The sequence below is a fragment of the Eptatretus burgeri genome, chromosome 7, assembly GCF_056783735.1.
Source record: "Eptatretus burgeri isolate ZD-2024b chromosome 7, Ebu_testis_v1, whole genome shotgun sequence".
NCBI classification, from domain to species: Eukaryota; Metazoa; Chordata; class Myxini; order Myxiniformes; family Myxinidae; genus Eptatretus; species Eptatretus burgeri.
Genome location: NC_140967.1, coordinates 101,473,825 through 101,496,324, shown reverse-complemented (window position 1 = coordinate 101,496,324; position 22,500 = coordinate 101,473,825). Strand labels below are relative to the sequence as shown.

Sequence of the window (22,500 nt, the reverse complement as noted above, 5' to 3'; positions counted from 1 at the left end):
CGTTACTGAAAAATTCCGCGAATGTCGGGGCATTGTTTCAATGGGAAAAAGGGGGATGGGCTCCTGGCGGTTCATGATTAATAAGGGAAAAATTAAAAAAAATCCCGTGAAAAACCATGAATACACCCAAAAAAAACCCCGCAAATACACCAACAAAAAAACTCTGCAAATACACCCAAGGAAACGTGAAAAAAGTGAAAAAAAAACAACTTGAATACAACTGCGAATAACCACGAAAACGTGGAAAAAAAACCCGCGAATAAGCGAACCACCCGCCCGCAAATGGAGAAGCAGGTCACATTTTATGAACCACGAATACGTGGGGTCCACGAATAGTGGAACCGCGAATGTCGGCATCAGACAGTATTGCACAGCATCACAAAAAGCATTCGAATGTTCGATTCGAATCGCAAAAAAAAGAATCCGACATCCATTCGAATGGACGAATGTGCGACAACGATGAATTGATACTAATTTGGTGAAAATCCGGATCCGGATAGAGGTTTTCAAAATAATTTTTGAAAGTGATTCTTCACTTTTGAGAGATGGGGCTGAAAACGATAGATAGCACGACGTTTCAAAAGGTTGTGGATGAGTTACGACAAAACTTGCTGGAGGAGTTGGTTCGGTGACGAACAAGCTGTTTAGATTTTGGTTCAGCTCCGGATCCAGATCCGGCCGATCAGTGGGATACAAAACGTAAACTGGTCAGTGTGGCGGAGGCATGCGCTCTACGGAGTGCCGTTCTAGTTTTCTTTTGCAATCATTCAGTCGGATCACATAATCCTGTACATTCACTGTGCCCTCTTAAAGAGCTGCCACGATATTTCAAGAAATGTCATTTAGTCTCACGCGTGCACCATACAATTCCTGCACGAGGTTTCACGCCACCTATCATATTGACCCATGACCCATGAACCAGAGGTTGCACCGTCCCTCACCATGTGGCCTCAAAGGAACTCATCCAAACACAATAGTGGCATCTGATCAGAAAATAAAGGGATACTTTGAAAGGGGATACACAGTGAACAACAGCTCGCAGCACTCGTGGTCCAAAAAGACAAAGTTACATGATGTCAGATGACAAAGGAGGCAATTTCTGAGGTGACATTATCTGTGAGAAAACCTTAATGATTTAAACAGGCCCTGCCATTACAACCTTTCAGCTGTAACACTTCTTCGTGTTCCTATCACTTTGTAGGAATCTTACACGTCACTTTCCTGAGCATCCCACAACCCACGAGCAAGGGGCGCACGCGTGTTGCCGTCTTGTTTGCATGCCGGGCAGGTCACACAAGCTGGACATGTCAAGGCCCAAGGTCCCCAAACAAAAACTACTTTGTGTGTCCTTGCAAATTCTTATCTGTAGAAAAATAAGATTAGTTAACACGGTGCAGATTTAAGCATTTGTGAGGCAAAGTGAGGAGGCTAAATGTGCAACTGATTGCATTCGAGCAAGAAGTGAACTTTGGTCAAAATGGACCATCTGGCATTAAAAAGCAAAGCCTAATCATGCTCAAAGTGTACACTCCCCTCTAAACACTTCGACTGAGTGTTGTGTCGCAATGGGGAAAGTGGTCTAGGATGGTGGGAGAGCTGCGGGATACTTTGAGTGCTGCGAGTGCTTGGGATGCTACGAGATGCTCAGGGTGCTGGGGGAGGCGCGGGGTGCTGCGGGATGCTGTGGAATGGTTTGGGATGCTCGGGATACTGCGGGGTGCTCGGGGTGAAGCAGGATGCTCTGGCTGCTCGGGGTTCTCGGGGTACTACGGGATGCTTGGAGTGCTGAAGAATGGTGGGAGTGGTGCGTGCCTGCCATAGCCAAATGGAATACATCATGATACATGATGAAAGGAGTGCCCAAAATGAAAGGGGTGTGCCATGGTGAAACGGGCATACCATGGTGAGAGGGGCGTGCCATGGTGAGAGGGGCATGCCATGGTGAGAGGGGCGTGCCATGGTGAGAGGGGCGTGCCATGGTGAGAGGGGCGTGCCATGGTGAAAGGGGCGTGCCATGGTGAAAGGGGCGTGCCATGGTGAAAGGGGCGTGCCATGGTGAAAGGGGCGTGCCATGGTGAAAGGGGCGTGCCATGGTGAAAGGGGTGTGCCATGGTGAAAGGGGCGTGCCATGGTGAGAGGGGCATGCCATGGTGAGAGGGGCATGCCATGGTGAGAGGGGCATGCCATGGTGAGAGGGGCGTGCCATGGTGAGAGGGGCGTGCCATGGTGAGAGGGGCGTGCCATGGTGAGAGGGGCATGCCATGGTGAGAGGGGCATGCCATGGTGAGAGGGGCATACCATGGTGAGAGGGGCATACCATGGTGAGAGGGGCATGCCGTGGTTAAAGGGTTTTTGTGTGAAACTTCAGTCGAGCCTCCGTCTTGTGCTGCAGTTTCGGGCTTTCGGTCTTATGTTGTGGTAAATATGCTGAGGCTGCTATTAATCAATATATTTCCATATAGACAGTTATGAACGACCTAAAAAACGAGATCATAAAACAGCATTTAGGTAATTCCAAATTTTTTTTGCACCACAACCTGATTTGGTATACTTAAAAAAAATATATTTTGTTGAGAGTCATGACAGGATGGCGCAGAGGTAGAGCGAACTTACCTTTGAGTTATCTTTGATTCCTGGCCTGAATATAAACCTTAAGATTGGTGTTTCCCAGGCAGGACATTGTATCAAAAAGTGCGTTGTTCCTTCTATGGATGTTAAGCCTGGTGTCCCGTCTGCCAGCATTGGTTGTTGGTGAACCTTAAAGACTATAAGGTGTCTTTGTAATAAAATGTTTCCTTTCAAGGAGTTTTAACGTGGCCGGAGGCCATGAGGCAAATCAAAGCCTGAGTGGTGATTGTCAACCGATGGTTGTTCGTCAGTGCTCTATCCTTTTTAAGTGCTGAGCATCAAGCAAGGAAGCAGCATTTTTCAAGTCTTTGGTATTATTCAGCCAGGGTTCAAATTGTTGACCTCACAGACTCAACGCGGAAGCTCTAACTATTCTGCAAACCACTTTATAAAGAAGAGCAGGCGGGTAATTGCCGGCATTCTGAAGAAATGACAAATCCCTGCTGAAATCAGTTCCAGTGGAAATTCAAGCCTGGCCAGCAGGTTCCTGAAAGTCTTGGGCCAGAAACCTTCCACAACTGACCCCACAAGGAGGTCGGATTAATTGGGGGGTGTCAAGGAACACATTGTAGTTCCACCATTTGAAGGGAAAAAGTGAAAGCTTCTTTGTGAATAAGAACGCTCAAGTCAAAGTAAAAACTGTCTTGTTATGCGAGTTGTTTGCTAAGATTGTGGCTCATAAAACAATTAACGCAGATTAATTTGAGAAAAAAGTTCCCATTTGTCTTATTGGAATTTTGTAATCCTGCTGCTAAACCGTTTCAATTGTACCAATGATTATAAGGTGTAGTCTCGGAATTAATTATTATAGGGGAAGCAACACTATACAGGCTGCGCAGGTCAGAGTGAAGAGAGATTATGACGTCACTGTGAAAAGCATCGGAGCGATGTTTGTTAGTTGTAGCAGACAAAGCAGGAAGACGAAAGGAAGTGGCATCAGAATGAGAGTCACTAAAGATCAACATTGTGTTTCCTCGGGCATAGCGGAAGACACCCGAGGACGAGGAAACGCGACAGTAAGACCTAGCTTCAATCAATACAGAGAATGTCAATAATTCTTGCTTTGAAGAAGGGCTCACACCCAGAACATCGCTGCACCCTCGTTTCTCATGGTGGTTAGAATGCCTCTCCACATTTGGTCGAGAAAATGTGAAATCAATAATTGTTCGTTTCAAATCACAAATGGCAATAAACAGAAAAGACAACTTCCCACTTGTAAGAAAAGCAAGAGTGAGCACTCTCCTTGAAGGGGTTCGGGTCTCCGCCACGCACATCACAATCGCGCCCCGCGTTTCTTCAAACCTTGAAAAGAAGCGAATGGGAGCAACACCACGCGTGCCAGCACACTGGGTCGTGCTGCCCCGAATTCTCTGCGATCCTCCCGATAAGGATCAAGGAGGTTTAGGCCGCACGGGGCTGTGAAACCATCTGTTTGTTTTTCTGTACGTCTGCCTGTCTCTGTTGGGAATAAAACACAAAGCATCGAACGAGTTGAAATGTAATTGTGGGAGCTGAAAGAAAAACAACTTATCGCACAACGTCAATGGAGATAAGTTGTCGCTTCGCATCAATGGTCTCTTATACGAGGGACTGAAGATGTTTCTCTCGAGTTATGCTGACAGTGAATCGGAGGCTCTTTTACATGTACAGTTGTGAACACACACAAAGACACACCACAACAAGGAGGTGGATTGGATCCACAACTTGGAAATGATAAAACAACACCTGAAAGAAATGCTCCCAGTGATATATGATGAAGAAAGAGAAAAAAAACTTGCAAAAATGGCAAACTTTAAAAGCTCTGGTCCAGGTGGAATTCCAGAAGTCTAGCTAAAATAATAAAATAAAACTAGATGCTCTCCACAATCGCTACACTCGAGCATTCAACGAACCTGTCCAAGAGGAAAAGGTAATGGATGAATGGCTCACAGAAGGTAACAGCTTCCTCATCCCAAAATCTGAACAAAAACCAAACTATCTCACAAATACTGACCAGTAACCTATCTTCCAACAACATACGAACTTCTGATGGGAATCATCACAAAAAGTAGAACGGCACTCGGTGAAGCACATACCTCTGCCAGGCTGAACTGTTTACGTTTTGTGTCCCACAGATAGGCCAGATCTGCATCCAGATGTTAACCAAAATCGAATCAGCTTGTTCTTGTCACCTACCCAACTCACCCAACTAATTTTGTCAGAGCTCGTCCACAACTTTATGAAATATCGTGCTGCATAACGTTTTTGGGCCATTCTCTCAACTATGAAGAATCACATTAAAAAATGAAAAAATTCTCAAATCCACATCTGGATTTCACCAAAATGGAATCAATTTGAATTTGTCACACACCCAAACTGTCCACCAAGTTCTGTCCAAATCCGTATACAACTTTTTGAGATATCGTGCTAATATATCGTCTTCAACATACCTCCACCAGGCTGAACAATTTACGTTTTGTATTCCACTGATAAGCCAGGCCAGATCTGCATCTGGACCTGAGCCAAAATCGAATTGGTTTGTTCTTGTCACCTACACATCTCATCCACCTCGTGTTGTCATAAATTGTCCACAACGCTTTGAAATATGAAGAATATATATATATATATATATATATATATATATATATATATATATATATATATATATATATATATATTTTGTTACGAATTCTGGCCCGCCAGGCGTGCGAGCGATTGCGTAACTCCAATCGCAACCGCGTCGCCCACCGGACGGACAATTCAGTCGTGACCCTCCGGGAACTACCGCCAATAGCCAGTCACGGGTGGGGGTTTAACCTCACCACGATCGTGCCAATTGCCCACCTGTGCAGGATAGGGTTGCTCGCCAAATTTGACCTACCTAAGTACCTGCGCGAGAAGTCGACCGGGCGATCGTACCTCGCTGCAGGTCGGCCGAGGACACGAACCGCTTAAGCAGTCCGTTCCGTGCTACAGTGATAACCGAGCGGTGTTATCGCCGACCTCGACGGATCAGATTCTCTTCTTTACCCTGGGTGTTCAAAACCCACGACTAATTTATTCCGCGATTCAAGATGGCACTTTCAATGGGGAAAGAGACGACGAACAGGATACATTTCACACAAGGACATTTATTACAAAGCACATATTGCACACACAACACAAGCAAGGAATCATGCAATATACAAGAAAAGCGTTACCACCGAATACGAGCAATGTACAGTCACTTACACAGGGTCTAACTTAGAGGGACACGGTGCCACAGCAGTCATACAAAAGCAAAAGAAATGGAAAGAAAAGACCCCCTCAAAGACAAGGGGGTCAGGCTGGACCACTTGGGTCTTTATGACACGGGACCCGGGAGACTGAACGGGTCCCGCGAGACCGTAGCAGGTTACCTTCCCCCTCGAGGGGCGACGGTCGGTGAGCCCTCTCCGGCACTCTCCTCTCGTGCACGCCTCAACCCGGGACCACTGCTCGCAACCCTCACGACTTGGCGCCCAGAGGGAGAGACGAGCCTTCGAAGATTCAGAGCCCGACGAGTCCAAACACGACGATCCAGAGCCCGAAGAGTCCAAACAGGACGTCCCAGGCAGGAGAGAGGAAGAATCCAACGCGATGATCCAGGCAGGAGAGAGGAGGAATCCAACGCGATGATCCAGGCAGGAGAGGAGGAATCCAACGTGATGATCCAGGCAGGAGAGAGGAGGAATCCAACACGATGATCCAGGCAGGAGAGAGGAGGAATTCAAAGCGATGATCCAGGCAGGAGAGAGGAGGAATCCAACGCGATGATCCAGGCAGGAGAGAGGAGGAATCCAACGCGATGATCCAGGCAGGAGAGAGAGGGAGCTCAAACACGACATCCACCAAGAGAGCGAGCCTGCGCGCGGTCCGCCCTATATAGCGCGGGGCTCTGCCCCTTCGCTCTACCCCCTTTTTGGCTCCGCCTCTCCTCTAGCCCTTTCGAGAAGCTCCTTGAAAAGGGGCGTTTCCTCCTCACGGCCGCCTCACACCCCGTATCCACCAATCGCCAGCGAGCTCTCACAGCCTCTCCTGTCAGCCCCGGCGCCGCAAAAAAGGCGAGAAAACTCGCGCGCCGATGTAAGCCTTTCACGGGGCCTTCGTTTGCCAAAAATAACGAGAGAACAGAAAAACGGCTATCTCAAAGAGTCGCAGCCCGATGAATCACACGAATTCCCTTTAAACAACAGTGGGGAACTATCCGCACATAACCTTAGCATCATAACTGATCTAAGGACCCTTTATGTTGTATAGCGAATTTCCACAGCCGTAACACTACCCCCTCCCTTTTTTTTACAGACTCGTCTCGAGTCGTCGAATTTTCATGTGCAATCATGTGTAAGTTCTCCCCTAGTACGTTTTACCTTCGGATCCCTGAGTGCGACATTCAGTGTATTCGTGTCCCCAAAATAAATAACCTACGGGCTGAGTAACTAACTAAACAAACCCACTCATACAGACGACTTCAATAAATTGCCGGCGCTAAGACTCACATGCGGGGGTGCAAAACACATTTACACTTACAACTTAACCTTATAATTTTACACTACCCCATGGCCCAGGATCGATGGACTCTGCGGGAAGAAACAACCGTCACAAGCAGGGGCCAGGCTGCTTAAACGCAGTCCAAGGCCTCCCCTTTCCTAAATGAGTGCAGGGAACTGACAAACGGTGCATGGGCCACCGGTGCAGTCCCGTGTTGCAGCTGCCAACAGGGCAGTCCTTGCAGCTCGCGCGATGATCCTGGCGCACAAGGTAATGAACAGGGGGGGGGAATGCAAAACAGAACGGGGCAAAATGAACGAGGGCAGCAGGCATGGGCCAAGGTAAAGGCAGGCAGGCAAGGCATGGCGTGACAAGGCCGCTGTAGCAAACACAGCCGCAGATGAAATGGAGTGGCCGGCACAGGCCTTGAAGTAAACACAGCTAACAGACGATCCGACCGGCACAGGCCTTGCAGCAAAGAGCCAGCCGATGAAGTGGTCAGCACCTTGCTGGAAATGGAGGTTGGTGGAGGGAGTGCGGTGGTGCTGGCCACTCGGAAGGTGGGCTCGGACCTACCTGACTGTCTCCCTCCCAACCTATCGCCTTTGCCTGTCTCTGTCCATACCCACCCCCTTAATTTGTCAAAACCCAATTTAGCCACAACTTTTTTTTTGTTTTTATTTTTACTTCCCCCTCTATAACTCGTCCCCTAACCCCCTTTATCGTCCTTGTTCGGCTAATCTATCCTGTCTCCAAGCCTACTCCCAACCCCTACGTTCCCTTCCTGGAGGGGAATAAGGCAGAGCTAGCATCTTGTGTCGGGGCCCAATAAAGCCTCAGGATGGCCTCCTCAGACTTCAGCGATCTAACCTAAGATGAGTCCAGCGGCCCACAACGAGTGAAAGGATGGATGGTGCGGAGGGGTACACTTCCTAATCTACCCGAACATTTATTACTCCTAAACTACCCTGGGGCTTTCAACAAGCGCCTCATGCTTAAACTATTGGTTCTAACAACCCAGATTTCTGTCGCATGTGTTGGTGTCCTCTCAAATTTCAGGCCATGCCCCCCAATTTTCCGCCCGTGCCCTCACACGGTTTCGTGGCTGGGACGCGTGGCTCCCTTGGCAGGAACTACCCTCTGCCAATTCTCCGACGATGGCACCCCTGGGCACTACATTGCCTCCGAGCCGACCAGCTCCCTAAACACCGGGGAGTGCCCTCCATGGCAACTCCCCTGAAACGCTCACGTGGCAGGCTGGCGCCACGGGCCCCTTTCCGAGGGTCACTCGTGCCCACGACACTACCCACGCGGCCAATGGCGCCCCGGCCCCCGCATCATGCGGGCGCACCCGTGCCCACTACGCTATCCCGGCCCCCCATGGGCCCTTGGCCTACTATGGCCGACTCGCCTGATGCCCGGGGTACACACTCAGCGATACTCACCGTTCGCAGCCACGCTCCCAGCCCATCAACAGGGCTCCTGCACCCCTCCAAATGGGTATTGAGCCTACATTCCCACCAACAACAAAACGACATCCATTTTGTCAATTTAACTAACCCACTAACTCACATTACACTGACCCCGGGTTCCTTGGGCGGGAATCACTCCTCCCCCCAATCAATCATCGCACCATGCATTCCACCTTCACGCCATACACACAGGTTCGCTGGCCTCACTCACTCATCAAGCACATGTTTCCACTTCACACATCGCTGAATCCTGCCATCCTGCTCACTACTTCTCCTAACTACCTCGTGCTCCCACGTCATCCCTTACACTATAGCACGGTCCTTTTTAACACTGCGTAGCTAAAGGCCCGGTCACACCTTGACGTTTTAGCCAGCGATGGCAACGTATTAAAATGTATGTAAAACGCTGGCTTACGTTGAACTTTTGATGTTTTTTTTTTAAGATTCGGACGTATTCATAACGAGTTGGTCGTATGCATAACATATTAGTAATGGACACAGAACGTTTCGTTGTGTTATAGATAACTTATACCAACGAATGCTGAACCTGTTGTTGGCCTACACAACCTATGCCTAACGATAGTCTAACTTAGGCATAGCGCGTTGCATGCATCGCCGACGATGTCATGACGTAGCCTATTAAAAGGCTGACGCACAACGATTCGAATCATAACTGCCGTAGAAATGGAAGTGACAACATCGCGGTCACACCTTGGCGATCTTGCCAGCGTATGCCGACCTAAGAAAAATGTGTCTAAAACGTTGGGGGCACGTCAAATATGGTATGAGTAAGTTTGGTATACGTGAGTAGAACGCTAAAGTATGCTATCATACGTCGTAGTAAGTAGAGTACGTCAAGAAATTTTAAACATGTTCAAAATTTTTCGACGTACTCGGCGTATGACACACGTTCCGCATGCGATGGAGATAAGTTTTACACACGATATGCGGACGCTTACACACGTCCACAAAGGCTACTTATAAGCTACTCATAAGTCGAAACATGTCGCGGTAATGTCTTTATTACGCGAAACTTATTTCTAACTTATGTTTGACGTGCTTTGAACCAATTCTTTACGTAGTCCCAACACACATCGACGTATGTAGACGTATTCCAATGACGTCTTCCGGTCGACAAAAAAAAAAAAAATGAATGTGTTTCTAGGTTACAACTGCCATATAAAGACGTGTTCCCAGCGGTTTTGGGAATTGGTATATAAAAATGCTGCTCATAAAAGGGGAACCCAACAGTGTTTTCGAGTTCCTTTTTGAGTCGATGTCCATGTCAGCAGTAACAGTATTAGTATTAGTATTAGTATTATTATTAGTAGTAGTTTGTTCATGTTGGCAGTAGTAGGTGAGTGTGAGGGGGAGGGTGTGGGTTATGATGGATCGTCCTTGCGTCCGCGTGTCCACGGGTAGGTTCATAGGCTGCCACTCAACGATTTAAATGGCTGCATCTCCATGATTGAAAGTAGACGCTTGCGCTCAACAATTGGATTTTGTTTACACTCAACAACTTTTAAACGGTACCACTCAGCTATTTTAATTGTTTACAATGAACAATTTAAATTGCTGTCACTCGCCTTTGTTTTTTGACGCTGGCGCTCGGAAATTTTAATCGTTTCTATTGAACGTGCTAAATCGCTCAAACCCCACTATTGAAAGTAGACGCTTGCGCTCAACAACAAAGGACGATCCATTATACCGACGTCTTTCAGCCTATGAGTAACTTAAAAGTAACGTCTGTCGACGTGTGGCAACGATCGCGTAACGTGCCAACAACACGTTAATCATAGGTTAGAAATAAGTTTTGGGTACGCTAAACATTACCTCGGCGTGTCTCAACTTATGATTAACTTACAAGTAGCATGTGTTGACGTCTGTCAACGATCGCAGACCGTGCATACAACTTGTGGCCAGCGTAGCGGAACGTGTGAGTCATACGCCGGCATACGTCGTGAAATTTCAAGCATGAAAAAATTTGAGGACAACCAAAAAGTACAACATTTAAAGCCAACGTACAACGACGTATGGCAGTGTTTTTCAGCGTGCTCTCAATGTTATCAAAACTTACCCATAACGTATTCAACGTGTGCCAGCGTTTTAGAAAAAAAATTCAAAAATCGGCATACGTTGGCTAAAACGTCAAGGTGTGACCGGGCCTTAAGCTACGTCCCCTCTACACATCCAAAGTCTGTCACTGTCCTCAAAATCCTCCAAAATCATTTTCCCTCCTAAATCTCAACTCAAACCCTCTACCTAATCCATTCCACGGACTCCATGAGGACTTACCCCTGCCCCATGAAGCTGGTCTAACTAACACTAACCCTTCCCCCTAACTAGTGTTATCCTGTGCCCAGGTCAGGGGGTCTTCCACTCCTTGCCCGGGAATCCTGTTCACCCGAAGCGAGACTTGCTTTTTTTTTTTAAAAATGCATGCACCAACGCGGCAACTCGCAACCTGCACTCTTTGCACCTTGCCCGTGACGTCATGCAGCTGCTCGCGTACCTCATCCCTACGGACGGCACCATCGGCAGGGATTCACCCTCCTGCCGGATTCCAACCACACGTGCAGCCATGACGTCACCCTGCGCATCAAAAAAACACAAGCCTCGCGTCTCGAGGGGTCCCCCACAAGAACACGTGCTCTGCCCGTCGGAGATTCACACACACGCTCGCGTGGAGAACCCGTCCGGTCCAAATCCGTAATCCAGCCTACCGTTTGTCCGTCCGCGGGATCGGCAACATCCACCGCTGGCGTTTCCGGACCGGGCTTCACTCCCGCAAGCGCGCACGTGGCGGCCTCGTGCGTTGCACGGCACGGACCTCGCGCTCGCCGCTGGGTGAACCCGGCACGGTCCCCATTACAACTACGGCCGCTACTCGGCTTTTGTCCCTCTGTCGCCGTTGTCGTCCCCATTATACCCACGCACACCTGCGTGTCACGACGCTCACACACCACGACATGACATTCACACCGAGAGACGCGGCTGCATGTTCACTCATGCCCACCGTCATCTCCCTTACACACAGCGACCTTACACACGCTGTCCCTCTCACACACCGTGCTTCACTCACGCACACCATACCACTCACACACGCGGCGTCTCACTCATACACGGGCTTCCACTCAAACCCGGAGTGCTGGGAAGCACACACCCCCGCACACTCGTGACCACACCACTAACACACGGGGACGCGCTCACACCTTTCACCACACACACTGGGACAATCACACTGGGGATTAGCGCCACCACAAGGGGTTCCGGGGTCTCCATACCCCCCAAGCTCCTCGTGCACCCCTTCACAGCACTCGCCCCCTCTACCTCGCAAAGCTCGACCGGACCCACCTGGTCAAGATCCGCTTCAAGGGAGCATGGAGTCTCCCACCATTCCCGAAGGAGGCTATCCAGCTGCTTGCACCGGGTCCCCAGACGTTCTGCCATCTCGCCCCCATGGTCCTCCACTACCTCCGTGTGTGTGTGAGTGTGAGTGAGTGTGTGAGTGTGTGAGTGTGTGAGTGTGTGTGTGTGAGTGTGTGAGTGAGTGAGTGAGTGAGTGAGTGAGTGAGTGAGTGAGTGAGTGTGTTCTGTTCCTTTAACCCCATCTTTATCGTGCAGTCTCTCCTCGACCGTTCCCATCTCCCGCGTCTCTGTTACTTCCGTCGTCTCTTTAATTATTTCTGCCGTCGTCTTTATTTCTGTCACCTCGTGTCTCTTCCTACCCGTCTCCCGTGTCTCTGGCAATCCTTCTATTTCCTTTGTTGTCCCTGTTACTTCCCTCTTTTCCATTCTTGTTTGTGTCTCCTTTCTTAGGGTAGGTCCCAACTGTTCCTTCATCCGTTGAGTGATGTCGATCAAGTCCTGCACCACCGACATTGCTCCTCGTGGTGCTGTCACACATCCCACCTTATTGCGATGTTCCATTTCCTGGCTCCTTTTGAGTCGTTCCTCCTCTCTGAACTTCCTGAGTTCTTCGTTCTCCCTCCGGAGTTTTTCAATCTCCGTGGACGCCAATTCTGCTTTCTCCTCGAATTGGTTAACTTCAAATTCATGTTCTTGTTGTTTTCTATCCCATTGTTCCTCTCGTTCTTCCCTCTCCAATCTCGTTGTCTCCTTCAATTGACTGATTTCTCCTTCCTGCTTCATTCCTTGTTCCTTCACTTTCTCCTCGTACTCCAACCTATTTTTTTTCCTTTTGTCGTTCAGTTTGAAATTCATCCTCTTTTTGTTTTCGATTCCACTGTCCCTTTTGTTCCTCATTCTGCAATCTCGTTATTTCCTTCAATTGGCCGATTTCCTTCTCCTGTCTCATTCGTTCTTCTTTTTGTTTTCTATTCCATTGTTTAATAAGAACAGAGTTCAATTTGTTCGACCACTTTATTAGCGTGGAACGACAATAATCAAACAAGTATTGAACAGGTTGAAACACCCACAACATCCCTGGCTCCGGCTCAGGCTGCGCATGCGCACTGGCACAGGGCACCGTCGATATGTAGAAGTACTGTAAAGTACAATGTTCTCTATCTCCCTCCGAGTCTTTATTATGTTAATAGATAAAGGCTGAGAAAATATTAAGTTTAATGAATGAACAAAAGTTTATATCGCCCATCGTGTGACTATTCCATGGAGTAGTCCTTGTGCCAGGCAGGCACGCTGGTCGCTCTGGTGGATCGGCGTTGACCTATTGCTGGTGCTGGTGGTGTCACATCGGGCCCCAGTGGGGATGGGGCTCTCGGGGTTTCAGGGGCCGATGGTGGCGTCTGAAGGATCGCGCGCCTCGGTGTGCCTCGTCCTGGTGCTGCTGGCGTGTCTGAAATGGGTGTCGTCTTGCGCCGGGGTGTGCATACTGACGTCAGTGCCGGCGTGGGCCCCGTTGGCGTCGCAGATGTCACGGGTTCGCTGTCGAGGTCAGGCAGTTGCGGTGTTACAATGGGTGCAGGTACAGTGATGCGGGTTGCTAGATCATCATAGATAGACCGGGGTGGCAGCTGGTCATTGCGAACTGGGCTAAACTTGCACAGGAATTTCCTGTTCCGAAGTGTGACTCTGCCCGAGCCGTCGATCTTGATCACGTATTGGTCGTGTTGGCGTACCTCCACGATACTGCCTGTCTTGTCCCATTTTTTTGGGTGGAATCCTGTCTGGTTCTGTACGCGGACTTGGTCCCCTACAGCAAGTGGCGGAAGGCGTTTGGTGTGTTCTGCCCAGGTGTCGGCTGTGCGGATATGACGTTTGCGGAGGGCCTCCTCCCTCGCTTTCAGGGTCTCATGCCAAGTGTCGTGCGGTCTGTACTTCCCGGGGATAATTGGGATGAAATCGCGTATCGGGCGGCCGAAGACACACATTGCCGGGGAGATCTTCGTGTCAGGGTCAGGCGTGTTACGATATTGTAGTATCGCTCTCTGCACAGCGTCAGTGTCAAGTTCTCCCTGCGGGCTGGTGTTGTCCGTGATAAGTCGTTTCATTGTCTTAACTCCAATCTCCGCGCGACAGTTGCTGTGAGGGAAGGTCACCGATGACAAGCGGTGGTGTACGCCCCATCTGTGCAGGAATGACCTGGTCTCGGTGGAGGTGAACTCCGGTCCCCCATCCGACGCGAGCTCTTCTGGTGTCCCGTACGTCACGAAGGCGCGACGTAAGTGGTTTATGAGTCCGGCGGCGCCACCCGTCGACTTTGAGATGATCGGCCAGTTCGAGTATCTGTCCACCGTCACAAGGTAGTGTGCACCCCTGTGTACAAAGAAGTCCGAGCACACTGCCTGAAAGGGGTAAACGACCGGGATAGGTGGAGTTGGTGGCGCTCCAGGCTGTGATGGTGCCATCCGGTGGCAGTGTTCGCAGTTTTTCCGAGTGGCGCTGATGTCGGCGGACATGCCTGGTCAGAATACAGAGGATTCTGCGCGGGCGGTCATCATTGATACGCCCTGGTGGGCAGCGTGTAGGGCGCTCAGCACATCGCCGTGGAGTGAGGGTGGTATGACTACTCGGTCCTTGTATAGGATCACTCCATCTGTCGATGTAATGTTCTCGCGGTACTGGTGATAGTCGCGAATTGTCTCTGGCATCTCGATTTTTGAGTCGGGGATGCCGTTCATTGTCATTCCCTCCAATATGTGCATATCGCCATCGCTGCTGGTGGGTGGCTTCCCTGACGCGATCCCATATTACTGATCGCAATGATTCGAGGCCCGCGGCGCACCATGCCAGGTTGTCCTCCTCGACATCGTCGTCATACTCCGGCTCAGTTTGGCGTAGGAGAGACAGGACGTCGGTGTGCGTGCTTGGTTGGAGGTGGGTCGCTATGGTGGCATTGTCATCTGGAAGGTTCATGAGTGGAGGTCGCGTGCTGCCGACCAGCCTGCGCGACATGGCATCTGCCGCCTTGTTCTTCATGCCCGGGATATGTATGATACGGAAGCGATAACGCAGGGTCTTCTCCTTGAGGTTCCTGAGGCGGGGGTTGGGTATGTCATCAAGTGCTCTGTCCGAAAGGAGTTTCAGCAGTGGTTTGTGGTCTACCGCAACGATCAGGTCCTCGCAGCCCAGTACGAAGTAGCGCGCCTTGTCCAAGGCGTCCACGACTGCGAGAGCTTCGCCCTCTATGGGCGCGTATCTGGATTCTGCCGCGTGTGTAAATCTGCTGCCGACCAGGGTTATTTTCCATCCATCAGTGCAGCAGAATGGTCTAACTGGCACGCATCGGCAGTGCTTTTGAAGCAACCAGAATCCGATTCCCTCCTTCGACCAGTCCGTGGTGATGCATGTTGGCTTAGTTTTGTCAAATATGCGGACACCGTGTTCGATTTCTTGTACGATCACGTCTTTCGACTCGCGGAATATGTCCTCTAACTCCATGGACCACTGGAAGCGTTCTCCACTTTTCAGGAGCTTCCGGAATGGCTGCATTCGTTCGGCCATACTAAAGGCGTATGCCACCTGGTTGACAAGCCCGAACCACGATCTGACGTCGGTGATGTTACGCGGTTGTGGGAAATCGTGGATTGCTTCCAGGTAGCGGCTGCACGGTCGCACGTCGGTCATGGTGATGGTGAAGCCCGCGAAGTCCACCGTGGGTGCGCTGAAGACAAACTTCTCTGGGTTGAGGATGATTCCATTCCGGCCGCATATATCCAGCCATTGGACCGCCTGGAAGTAGCTCCCCTCAATCGTGTCTGACCATAGTGGCGTGTCATCTACACACTTGGTCTTGTTACCAATGTCCACGACGATCTCATCGTATCGTCGTGAGTAACCGTCCCCCGATGCCATATACCCTTGTGGGGCAGATAGGTACCGGTAGCGCCCCCATGGAGTGATGAAGGCTGTCTTGTGGCGGTCGTCCTCGTGTAGGCAGACGCTATGGTAACTGTTCCATACGTCGAATACTGTCTTGCGCTTCCCGTTAGGTACGCGTCTCGCCTGGTGGAATGGGGATTGGGTGTGGTGGGTCTCGCGGAACGCATGCTTGTTCAAGGCCTGAAAGTCGACGGTGCGTCGCGGCTTGCCATTCTTTTTCGCGCAAATTACCATGCGGTGACACCATGTCACCGGCGTGCCGACGAGTACTTCCTCCAACACGCCGAGCCGAACGTCCTGGTCAAGGCCTGCTTTTACCTCATCTTGCCAATGTATGGCCACGGAGATGGGAGTGTGATGGGCAACCGGTGTCGCGTTCTCACTGAGCATAAGACGTAGTGGCGGGCTGGTCATTCTCGGTAGTGGCTGGTGTGGGCACGTGTTGAATGTGCTCTGAGCATACATCCTGAGTAAATGTGACTGTAGTGCCTCTCTGTTGGCCTCGGTCGCTGGCATGGGGAGTGCGGTCGGCGGCTCCGCACGTCACGGGCAGTCGCACAATTCCGAGGTTATCAAATTCACCTCTCCAAGTGTCGGAAATCTGTCCGAGATCATTCCCAGGTCCATGCAGGCCGCGCGGGAGAGGAATATGCGGTCTGAAGAGTCCGTCACGTACGCGATTTGGCGCGTCTCCAATCTCCGAGCGTCGTCACTGTTACCGGCGAATCTGACTACCACGGCTCCGAGGATACGAATTCCTTTGTTGTTTGCGGCCTTCATGGTCATGGATACAGGTATGAGGTCCTCAGTACTCAGGCCCATTTGTTGGACGACTTTAATGCCGATCAGGCAGCTCTGGCACCCCGTGTCTGCCATAGCGGGTAGGGTTATCGCGCGGGTGTGTTTCAGGAGGTTAAAACCCAGCGCTTTGTAATCCTTGCGCTTGTTGGTGAGAGTGAGGTTGACGTATGGCTGCGGGTCGGATATGCGTTTCATCCACTTATCGCACATATCATCGTACAGGTGGTGAGCGAGGGGAAGCGCGCGCATTTCGTCCTCTGTGCTGGCCATGGTGACCGTGCATAGCTCGACGAAGGCTGCCGTCTGTTCGTCGTACATCCCGTCGGTCTCCTTAGATCGGCCGCCCAGGCACGCCTTGTCGAGGTGATTCTGACGGTCACACTTCCGGCACTTTTTACCGTATCCGGGGCACTCGGCACGTCTGGCGCGCCATTGAGGCGTTTTGCCGTGCCCCACCTTGCCGCAGTAGATGCATACTCCTTCGGGCTTGGCCTTCCGTTTTTCCGGCCTGGCTCCTACTCTGGTGCGGACGTCCTGTTGCTTTCCCCGCCGATACGAACTACTGATCGCGTCCGTGCTCTGAGTGTCAAGCAGGAGCGATGCCGAGTGTTTTCCAGACTCTTTGGATATACTCTATCATGTCCTTTAATGGCATGTCCTGGTTCTTCTCACCGAGTAGGTCAAGTTGTTTTGCTTGGTCCGCGATGCCACGTGCAACCACGTTGCGCAATATCTCTTCCGTGAAGTCGTTGACCTGATCGCACCCCGCCTTGGTGCACTTCATTTCATACTTGCATGTGTCCGCCTGCCCCTTGATGCGGGCGTGGAACGACCGGACGGGCTCCTCGTGTCCCTGCCGCATGTTAGACAGGGCCACTCGAGCTACCATCGTGTTCTCCGTCCGGACGGCGAGCGCCTTCATGGCGGCGAGGACGTCTTCTTCATCGCTTCCCACGAGGCTCCTACCCGCCGCGTGAGTGAGGTCCTTTCTCAGCTCCTCCTCACAGCACTCCAGTAGCTGCGCGACTATGTCGGGTCCGACAAGCTTCGTACCTGTTTTGTATTCGCCCCAGTGGGTTATGAAGTACGACCAGGCCTCGCCCGTTTCGGCCAGTGCTATGGAGGGACGCTTGAGTTTCTCCATCTTGGCATTCGAGCTCGCTGCCCTGGGGGCGGCGACGTGCACAGTGGCGTGTATACTCAACATGGCCGCCACCACTGCCGCCTCTGCGTGTGTAGCCATATAGTCACAACCCTCGATCGGGCACTCTGCTTCCACCGGCGCCATAGGAACAGTTATTCTGGAGTAAACGTTCTATTTTCGGTGATGCACACGTGTGTACAGTGTCCTGGGGGCGAAGATTGGGTACAGTACCCGAGAAATCCAAACTCACTGTCGACGTTCTCGTGGTCCGTTTTCACCCAGTCGTGTCCTCCTCAGCACCGACGATCTTCACTCGACTGCATAAAGTTGTTTGATTATAAATAAGAACAGAGTTCAATTTGTTCGACCACTTTATTAGCGTGGAACGACAATAATCAAACAAGTATTGAACAGGTTGAAAAGCCCACAACATCCCTGGCTCCGGCTCAGGCTGCGCATGCGCACTGGCACAGGGGACCGTCGATATGTAGAAGTACTGTAAAGTACAATGTTCTCTAATTGTCTTTCTTGTTCTTTATTCTGCAATCTCGTTATTTCCTTCAATTGGCCGATTTCCTTCTCCTGCCTCATTTGTTCTTCTTTTTGTTTTTCATTCCACTGTTTTTCTTGTTCCTCATTCTGCAATCTCGTTATTTCCTTCAATTGGCCGATTTCCTTCTCCTGCCTCATTCGTTCTTCCTTCATTACTCTTTCTTGCATCTCATTCTTTAATCTGGCCTTCGCTTCCAGCTGTTCGATCTGTACAGTGTGGTTCCTTAACGTTTCATTCTCCATTCTCTTTCTTTCCTCTCTTAACATCCTCAGCGCGTTTTGTAACTTTCTCTCTTTGGTTTGGTGTTCCAGTTACTCAGAAACTTTTTTCCATTTTTCCTCACTCTCTTCATCCCTTTCCCTGCTCATCTCATCATACCTCAACCTTGCTTCTTCTTTCAATTGTTCCTTATCTTCCCGTTCTCTTTTTACCTTCTCTTCTTGGCTTTTTCTGTTCCGTTTGCCTCTTCCTACCTCTCGCTCCAGATGTTCCTCCACTCTTTTTATTGCCAAATCGTGTCTCCATTTTTGCTCTTCGAGCTCGGCCTTCCATTGTATCTCCCATTGTTTCCGAAGCCCGCCAATGTCCGCCTGCCTCGCCTGCCATGGCGAGGTGTATTGCTAATTTCCACAGCCGTAACAATATAATACATATCTCGTTGTTTGGCTCAATCTCTCAACGGTGAAGAATCGCTCTAAAAATTATATTATCCAGATCCAGATCTGGATCTGGATCTTCACGAAAATCTAATCAATTCGGTCTTTTCAAATACCCAACCTGTCCACCAAATTTCATCCGAATCCATCAATAACCTTTTGAGATATCCGACTCACAGACAGGCAGAGAGACAGGGGTGAAAACATAACCACCGTCCACCTCCGTTGGCAAAGGTAATGATGTACCACTACCGAACACAACAAGGAGGCCAAGAGGCAGAACCAAAGGGATGTAAAAGAGGATGCTATGGAACAATAGACCACATACTACTAAACAAGGCCATACTTGAAAACTGTAAAATGAGAATAACCAAATTGGCCACAGCCTGGATATGCCACAAAAAAAGTTTTTGATAGTGTTCCACGTTCATGGATGACAAATTGCAGGCAACTGTACAAGACTAACCCCCAAATAATCAAACTGAAAGAGAAAACAATCGAGCTCTGAAACACCACATTGACATTGATACACCCGGACATGCAAGAAAAGAACAACCAGAGAGACAGTAAAGGTGACACGTCGACTGTACATGGGTTATTTAAAACTCTTTGGATTGATTGACAAAAACTGGCAGAACAACTGAAATTAGTGAAATGTTACTTCGACGATATTCAAATGGAATTTGGCCGAGATAAGTGTGCCAAGCACACATTCGTGCAAGGTAGACCAAGACCTAGGTACAACAACAAAGGAACTAGAATACAAAACATCTCATAGATACTTAGGAGTAGAAGAGGGCCACCAAATAAGTCACAACCAAATCCACAAGACGATTACCAAAGAATACCTGCATAGAATGAGGCTGAGCCTGAAAACACACTTTTCTTCGAGGAACAAAATCAAAGCCATAAATCGATTAGCAGTATCAGTATTTCAATACATCTGTGGAATAATCAACTGGCTACAAACAAATCATTAAGCTAAATATCAAAACAAGAAAACTCCTCACTATCCACAAAACGTTCAACAAAAATCAATGCATTCCGAGAATGTACCTGCCGAGATGAGAAGGAGGTGGCGGCCTGATGGAGCTCAACTAAGTGCACAGAGTGACAACAGTAGGATTGGCTGGGTATGTGAAAAGTGCAACAGACTACCAAATCCAATTTGTAAGCAACCATGAAGACACCAAATCAGAAAAAGAAACCTAAACCCACCTTGCAATTTTTTTTTCGAAGACAGGTGCGAACAGAAGATGTCATACATGAAACTGAAACAGCAGCCAAATGCAGCCCCAATGATTGCAAAAAAGACAAAATAAAAATATAAAATGAAATATCAACAAATGTACAGTAAACCCTCAAATATTGTGGGTTTTTTTTTAATGGAAATTGCTCCAAACAAGGCATAAAGCCACTCCAAGTAAGGGGCTAAACCCCGAGTTCCAATATCACGAGTTTCTACCAATCGTGGGCAGCCTAATGTGTTCTGATTTCGTTATCGTGGTATTTAATTTCGGCCAATTGCGGTTTTTGAGCTGAGATGAGTCAGTGTTTGCGTCTGAGTGTACGATCACCTCCCTTTACCAGCCTTTTGTTGTTTCTCACACACCGTTCATTGTAATAATCAAGCCAGCATATGGGAACGAAGATAAATTTCACAATGAAGAGTCATCAAACAGAAAATGACATACGGAGATCGTGTAATACTAGATGTACAAGATGTAGTCGACACACCACAGTTAATAATGGTGCAAAAAACGTAAAATGATGGACAAAATTAATCATGTCAAAAGACAGAGAAAGGTTATGACATTGTGTGAAGAAATTGAGTTGTTCGATACATCGGCAAGAAGTGAAAGTGCGGCATCTGTGGGGCGCCATTACCTGATCAATGAATCAACTTTGTGTAAACGTGAGTCAAATATCTGAGTAAGGGTTTCTGCCAGCAAAGCACAAAAGGTTCATTCCAATCCCGTGATTATATATACTAGTGCATACCCATAGGTGAGTGGCTGTACGTGCAAACAACAACAAAAAAAAAACCGTTCAAACCGCGTGCCAGAAACAACAACCACACAGGCCGTTCCTTCGCTCTCACGTGCCCGTACGTGAAAAAAAAACAAACAAAAAAAAAACTTTCAAACCGCGAGCAAGAAACGACACCCACACAGGCCGTTCCTTCACTCTCGCGTGCCCGTACGTGCAACCCTCCCCCCCCCCCAAAAAAACAACTTTCAAACCGTGAGCCAGAAACAACCACACAGGCCGTTCCTTCGCTCTCGTAAACGACGACTGGATTGGGGCATTGTGTTTATATATAAATGCAGATAAGAAATCGAGAAATTATTCGAATACATCAAGTCATCACTATCCGGAAGTGGTGCGTGCCCATACGGAATGTTTACATCATTCCACGAATTATCACTTGCATTGAAGTAACAACTGCTGTGATACTTTCACACACAGAGTTAATTAAAATCACAATTAAAATCAAGTTTACCTCCCTGTCTTTGCTTGCCATGACATCCGCTGTCATTGACCATTGCCACTCCTACGCCATAGGAACTAAGGCACCAATCCCCATCGTAACCGGCACGGCACGTGACGTCATCGTTGGCTGGCCGCGCACCGGCCTACGCGAAGTTAAGTCCTCACTGTCCGGAAGTTCACATATCGCAGTTACAATTATTCGCAAATTTAGTTTTAATGGCCAATTATTCAATTAGCACCAACGTATTTTGCATTTTCGCAATGTCATTGCAAGGGAAAACACAAAGAGAATGGAAAAGAACCCAAAAAAAAGTACGTACAAAAAAAACCCAAAAATAACATTCAAACAACCACACAGTCCGTTTCTTCGCTCTCGTAAACGATGACTGGATTGGGGCATTGTGTTTATCTATAAATGCGCATAATAAATCGAGAAATTATTAGAATACAGTAAGTCATCACTATCCGGAAGTCCGTACGTTGTAACCCGTAATGGGGAATGTGGCTGAGGTTCTCTTCCCCATCGGCCACGCCTACGCAGCAACGTGTCTTGTCATTGGTTGGTAAATAAATGGCCATAACTTGGGAAGCACTTGTCTGATTAATATCAAACCTTGAAAAGGCACATACTCAGGTCCCCAGCAATATACCTGACAAGTTTAAATTAGATCGGACCAGCGGTTGTCGAGAAACAGCGGTCACAGACACACAGGCACACACACATTGCTGGAAATATATATATATATACATATATATATATATATATATATATATATACATATATATATATATATATATATATATATACATATATATATATATATATATATATATATACATATATATTGTTAAGGATTCAGCGACGGAGGGATTCTCAACCCACTCCAGCTGTCTCCGGGATCTACAACGCCGGCCAGCTCAGCACAGGCCTCGGGTCACGCGCCTTCAATCGCGATATCAACG

General features: G+C 48.9%; 1 protein-coding gene across 3 annotated transcripts in view; it reads right to left on the bottom strand.

The window, feature by feature from the left end:
* LOC147023920 (zinc finger protein ZFPM2-like) overlaps nucleotides 1-22,500 on the bottom strand; it is a 162,754-nt gene that overhangs the window by 74,913 nt on the left and 65,341 nt on the right. For 2 of the 3 annotated variants that reach the window (XM_085889924.1, XM_085889925.1), the window contains exon 2: nucleotides 3,931-4,086. The exons of the other annotated variant lie outside the window; for it this stretch is intronic. In XM_085889924.1, the coding sequence (XP_085746050.1) occupies nucleotides 3,931-4,086 (156 nt within the window). The remainder of the gene's footprint in view (nucleotides 1-3,930; nucleotides 4,087-22,500) is intronic. 3 annotated transcript variants of the gene reach the window in all.